This window comes from Monodon monoceros, unplaced genomic scaffold (assembly GCF_005190385.1).
Source record: "Monodon monoceros isolate NGI ecotype Baffin Bay Population unplaced genomic scaffold, NGI_Narwhal_1 Super_Scaffold_7, whole genome shotgun sequence".
Classification (NCBI taxonomy): domain Eukaryota; kingdom Metazoa; phylum Chordata; class Mammalia; order Artiodactyla; family Monodontidae; genus Monodon; species Monodon monoceros.
Window position 1 is genome coordinate 94431296 of NW_021703784.1, and position 6262 is coordinate 94437557.

The 6262-nt window shown below is 54.7% G+C and overlaps 1 protein-coding gene across 1 annotated transcript in view; it reads right to left on the minus strand.

The window, feature by feature from the left end:
* The window catches only part of ACP2 (acid phosphatase 2, lysosomal), an 8256-nt gene extending 2931 nt beyond the window's left edge, over window positions 1–5325 (minus strand). Inside the window, exons 1-10 of the mRNA XM_029208784.1 lie at window positions 5165–5325; window positions 4490–4585; window positions 4075–4161; window positions 3033–3185; window positions 2825–2923; window positions 2656–2745; window positions 2055–2187; window positions 1079–1161; window positions 858–964; window positions 595–770 (exon numbers count right to left, since the gene is read on the minus strand). Coding sequence (XP_029064617.1) covers window positions 595–770; window positions 858–964; window positions 1079–1161; window positions 2055–2187; window positions 2656–2745; window positions 2825–2923; window positions 3033–3185; window positions 4075–4161; window positions 4490–4585; window positions 5165–5278 — 1138 coding nt within the window. The 5' untranslated portion in view covers window positions 5279–5325. The remainder of the gene's footprint in view (window positions 1–594; window positions 771–857; window positions 965–1078; window positions 1162–2054; window positions 2188–2655; window positions 2746–2824; window positions 2924–3032; window positions 3186–4074; window positions 4162–4489; window positions 4586–5164) is intronic.
* Between the last annotated feature and the right edge of the window lie 937 nt (window positions 5326–6262).

Genomic DNA, 6262 nt, shown 5'->3' on the forward strand with positions numbered 1-6262 from the left:
TCCATGGAGTGGCATGTGACATAAGACTGTCCAGTGTGAGTCTGAGAGAATGGGCAGTGTGGCAGTGACACCAGAGTCTAGGCAACCCTTTGAAGGATTACACCCGAAAAGGGGGGAGAGAAAAGGAGTGGCAGCTGGAGAAGGACGTGGGCCAAAGAGGTTTTTGTTAGGCTTTGAGATGACACTGATCCAGTAGAGCGGTAACACTGAGCACCGGGGTCCGTGTTGAGGTGAGAAGAGATGGACCCAGAGTGTAAGTGGAAAGGCTGGCTCCAACTGGTGGCTTGTACCAGCGAGTAAGCTGGAACACCTGGTGGTGGGAGGACAAGACAGTTCTCTCCCGGTTGCTTTTATTTTCTCTTAGTATAAGAAAAGGGGCATCGCCTGAGGGTGAGGAGTACGTCTCAGGGTGGGAAATTAACTGTCTAGGGATAGGATGGGCCTCGCCCCAAACCATGCAGCGTCTGAGTTGGCTAAAGGACTGCCATCCCTGCAACAGGACGGCTGGAAGTGCATCAGCTCTCTCGAGACCTGTGGATATGAATTGTAAGCTGTTCTGGGACACGGCCAGCATGGAGGCAGGCAGCAGCTCACCTGTGTCTGCAGGACTGCTTGCCAGCTGGCACTCCTGCTGCCAATCCTTGGGCACAACAGGCTCTGTGAGGCGAAGGAAGTCCTGCAGCGGGCAGCGGTGAGGGCAGCCAGGCAGGATCAGCGGCCAGGGGGCCTTGTTACTCTCATTCCGAAAGTACATTTCCACTGAGAAATTCCTGAGGGTTGATAGGAGACAAGATGGGAGCTGCCCACAGTCCCCACGTGAGCGCCCCTCCTCAGGGCAGACCCATAGCTCCACTCACCCAGTATCTTCCTGGTACAGTTCAAATATGTGGCAGGACGCGTAGGGGGCTTGTTCACCATTGTAGACATCCAGCGCCATTTGCAGAGCAACCAGGGTGGTGTCGTGCTGTAGGAGAGAAGGGCTCCCCATCAGCACTGCCCCCCACACCCCCAGGCGCTGAAGAGAGGAGGGATCCAGCTCCTACGTGGCGTCAGCACGCTGGGGACTGTGGGAGCTCACCGCAGAGTAGACCAGCAGCTTAGGGAGCTGGGAGGTGGTTGCCATCAGGGTCAGGTTCTTCCGTATCTGAGCCAGCAGGACTCCTGAAGGAGAGAGTCCCCAGTGTCAGTGGCTACAGCCATCACCGTCTTCTGACTAGACCTATCTGAGGTCCTCTCCCCCTCTGCCAGTCCTGGGTCTGATCACCAGCACAGAGAACGCTTTAGATTCAGGGGAACCACGCAAACTCTACAGCAGCCCCTGCTCTCTAATAACTTCCAAATTTACAGAAGGAAGCAAGACAAAACAAGATATCTATATTTCTCACAGGTGCGGAAACCTGCCCATTTATTTATAAAGGAGCTACGAGGCCCTGCCCATGTTTGAAGAATTACTCCAGTTGGGAATAAATATAAACTTAAGATTGCTTCAGAGCACACAGGATGGGGGCTCCAGGCCAGGGGAACTCTGTCATGTTCAGGCTCTGAAAACTTTCTAGATGTTGGAAAGGTCTGGCAGCTGGCACTCCCTTGGGTGCTCAGCTGAAGAAACTGACGTGTATCACTCTCAGCGTCCTTTCAGAGTGGCCCCCGGTGGTCCTCTGGAGGTAGGAGGTCATTTGAGGGAAGGGTGAAACTTAAGGATATGAATGGCAGAAAAGCACAAAAATCTAACTGTGGTCACTCACACAGTGACAAACATGCTAAGTATCTGCAGAACTGGGGAGACTGGATGGCTGACGGGATAACTGGGGAGACTGGACGGCTGACGGGACAACTGGGGAGACTGGACGGCTGACGGGATAACTGGGGGGACTGGACGGCTGACGGGATAACTGGGGGGACTGGACGGCTGACGGGATAACTGGGGGGATGTGGTTCTGAAAGAGCAGAGAACGCTTCAGGCAGAGAAGTAAGCATGTAAGAAGCCCCCAGCAGCAGATGTCTAATGCTGTAGGGTTCTGACAGGGGAGTGACATGCTGCTTTTGTCACTCACCCCCCTGCAGCCGGGCCTTCTCTGCCTGCTCGTAGATCCCGAAGAGGAAGCGGAAGCTGAAGTCCTTTAGCCGGCTCAGACGCTGCATGGTTTGAGGCGAGGCCCAGGGCGGCAGGACCAGCCCGTGTGTCTGCTGTGTACGGCAGCGGGCAGGTTAGCTCCCCAGCCTAGGCCAGAGCCTCTCCCGAGAGCAGCTCTCTTCCCACGTGGGACAGTACCTGTGTGTGTGTGTGAGAGAGAGAGGGGAGGGAGAGGGGAGGCAGAGGGACTGGAACCAGGAGACATGGTGGATGGTGTTTAGGCTGCAGGGAGCAGGAAAGCAGGCTTGGGAGCGAGAAGTGTGACTCAGCAGAATGGAGTCAGATACCACGAGAGCTCTGGGTGGACAGAAGCAGGAACTGCTGACGACTGAGAAACTATTTCCCACTCTGAGGTTCTTTTTCACCCGTGAGGGAAGTTCCCTTGTTTCACAAGAGGTGGCTTGCTTGGACCTCCCCAGTAAGCATGGTGTCCAGGCACTGTGTTCTACTTGGCCTGGTCACCTAGGCCTGTTGAGGTATGAGAGAAGAGCGGTCACACCGGGGACCCTGAGCCGGCTCACCTCACAGAAAAGTGTGTCGTAGACATTCCAGATGGTCTCCAGTGTCAGGTCCGTAAGCCCTGTCTCGTTGGTCACCATATCCAGAAATTGCTATGAAAAATGGATCAGGGGATCAGTCCTGCCCTGGGGGAAAGGACAGTGTGGTGACCTCCACCTCAGCCCCACTCACTGCATTCTGAATACTCTCATTCTGATACTCCGGTGTCCGCCGGGTCTCGTTCTGCAGCTGTTCAAAACGGGGACATGGGCCCAATGGGAACTTCAGCAGCTGCAGACCAAAGCGGGGAAGCAGAGGCAGAGAAGGAGTCGGGGATCAGCAGGCCAACGGCCAGAATTGTCTCTGTCACCACCTCTGGGGAAGAGCTGGCTGGTCTTACCCTGTCCTCGGCAATGGGCACAGTGTGGACGGGGATAGGCTGCCAAGAGATGTTTGGGTTAAAGTGCTGCATCCCGTCGGGAGGGAAGAGTCCAGCCAGGTTGGCCTCAGCACTCATGAGAGTCCGGTCAAAGTCTGTACTTCGCACATAAACCTGCAGAGATGACAACATAAGTCTCACCTGTGGGAGCGGGGTGGGAGAGCTCTGGCCCCTCACTGGGGCTCCAGGGGTGGTTCTGTTCTTGATGGTCACCTAGCAAATTATAAATCAACCATGCATCTGGCCCTCTCCCCTTCTCTGGCCTTCCCCATCCCTCTTCCCAGCCAAGGCCCACTCAGCTGGGGGCGTAGCTGTCCCCCATCTGTGAAGAACTCCTGTGGGAATGGCTCTAGTTCAAATGCCCCTCCCAGTCCAAAGTGCTTAGTCAACAAGGCTCTCAGGTCTGTCTGCTTGCCTGGTTTATTACAACACCTGTCTCCCTATCTAGGCCTGGGTCCTTGAGGGCAGAAACTGCCTTCAATCACACCCCCCTTTATAACTGTCTTAGAGACCAGGAGAGGAAATAAAATAAGGAACAGAGATATTTGCTTGTGAAAAGGGAGGAATAAGCTGTGAGAAAGGGCAAGATCAGGATACGGCTGGCCCTCAAGGAAACAATAACAACATCTAGGCACAAAGATCAGATCTGTGTGGCGCATCATTATGTGCAATGCTAGCATAGTGCCTGCCCCGTAACAGGTACTCAGTAAGTGTCTTGGATGGAAAGCCTGAGTTACTTCACAGAGTCAGAAACTACTTTGCCAGATCCTTAAGTCAGCTGGGATGCTTGATCACTTCTGCCTCTCTCCAAGCCAAGCAGGGGCAACTCAGCCTCTAGGGTTTTGTTCTAGACAGCCCTTGGATGTCTTGTCCCGTAGTTGTGCTGTAACTAAAAGTGCATGGAGGGAGGCCAGAGTGCCCAGCCTCACCCGTAGTCTCCCTGAGGGCAGAGGGTGAGAACAGCACTTCCCATTTCCCTTGCCTCTAGAACTCCCAGCCTTACCTCTTGCCGGTGGTAAGAGGTGTTGAGGAAGTTATGGTAGCGCTGTCGCAGAGCCTGGCCCAGCTCCCAGTGCTGTAGCATCCCCTCCTGTGGGCAAACCCAAGGGTTAAGAGGCCCACAGGGAAGGGATGGCTCACGATTACCACAGGGCCTAGCCACTATTGCTTTCCAAGTTCTTGGTTGAAAGTAGGAGTGGGTTAATCTGATACCAGGAGTCATTTATTAAGTGGCCGACTGTGCATGGCATTATGTATGCCCATTTTAATCTGGGCACACATGAAAGTAAGATTAAGAAATGTCAAAATCAGCACCCACGTGGGAAAAAGCAGTTTGGTAAGGCCCCAAGCTCTGCAGCCTGCTCTAGAGGTCACTCATTCTACAGCTCATCCTGAGAGAGAGCTGGCTTCTGACCCACCTTGGTTAGCTGACCAAATCCCTGGGGCCATTCGTCTTCCTGATAGGGGTCCTTGGGGTATGTCTTCACTGGCGAACGGTCTCCATGTCGGTACAGCTGAGGGAAGAAAATGGTTAGCCTACAGGTCAGAAGGGTCCCCTCGATGTGGACACAGAGCCAAACTCTGCCCCATGTTGAGAAGGAGCCGTCACTCCCTCTGGGAAGCCTTAACTCTACCAACTGCAAAAGACCCCAACTCAGAAGTCAGTAACTTCCTCCAGGTTCCAGAGGTTCTAACTTGGCTAAGCAATGTCACTGGAGACCTTGGGAAAATCAAAAGTACAGGTGGGAAAGGAAAAGAAATAAAAGCAATGCAGATGGTGGGGGAAACTGGAAAAAAAATCACCAAAGGTTTTCTTCGCGAGCCTCTTATCATTCAGCTACATCCCTGTCCCAAGGCAGACTCACCCGACCTATCCTCTAATACTGAACTCCGTACACCCTGTCCCCCCAGATACCCCAGAGCTTCACAAAAACTGCGAACCCTGGCCTCCAATCCCGCAGGCCGGTTGTCTCTTCTTAAACCAGCTCCTCCTCCAATGGACCCCAGACCCCAGCAAAGCCCCGCCCATCCCTCCACCCGCAGGCCGGTGCCCTCCTAGCACTGGCGAGCCTTTGGCGACCCCATCTCATTACCAAGGTAACGAAACGCAGACGCCGGGCCTGGGTAGGTGGCATCACCATCAGGTTAACACCAAGGAAGAGCTGGAGAAGAGCCACCCGGCTCCAGCCGAACTGTCTACCCGCCATCACCGCTGTGGTCTGTGCAGCAAAGAGGCTGGAACCCGCTGAGTGGCACTTGCAGCAGCCGCCCGGACGCACCCTTAAGGACACACGGCGGAAGTGCTCTCGCCGCCATCTTGCTAAAGGGGGGGCAGGGATGGAGGGAGGGGGAATCAGGTAGGGAATTCCTGTAGGAGGTTCGCGATCCCGCCGTGGCGGAGAAGCGTGGGAATGTAGCGCGACCTCGCCCTGCAGAAAGGGCTTGAAGACCTCGTCTTGGTAAAGAGAACACTGAGCGTGGGTTTTGCCTCTGCCCGCGGAGACCCAGTACCAAGGTGGCTCTTGTATTGGGCCGGACCGTGGCCGGCACAGCAAGCGACCCCCTCGGGCCGGGGTGCTGCCGGGCCTGACCTAGAGCGAGAGCGGGTGCAGAATTGGGGCGAGGGGTGGTATAGGGCGCCTTTCTCCACACCCCTTCCTTCGGGTGGAATTTGAGCCTTGGCACTGGCTCTCTTCCCCGGAAGAAGTCTTGTTTTGGGTGTAGGGCACAGCGTGTAAACAGCCCTTTGGACTCCTGTGTCCCTGAGGTTGGTCCCAGTGTAGCCAATGCTCATTTCCTGAGCAAAGCTTCAGGACTCCTCTCACTCCCCCTTCCAGTCCTTTCCCTGTTCTCCCACCCGTCCACTTCCAAGTTTTAGTTAATTAGAATCAAGATGTCATGCCTCTTCTCAAAGGAGTTGGGTTGCACAGGATGTTCAGACTTTGCAAAACCAAAGCAGTGAATCCGTAGGGGCGAAATTTCAGACCAGTGGGGAGATATATAGGGGTAAGGGGAAGGAGCATATACGGTGGGAGTAGGTGGGGTTTCCACAGAATCAGAGAGGCCCCCTTGGCACTGACCATTAGGATACAGGTGCAGCCAGTTGGCTTCAGGGCTTTGTGACTCAGCTTGGAGGGACTCACAGCTCCAGGAGGTCAGATCGTAGGCCCTTGGGATGCTTTGATTCAGAT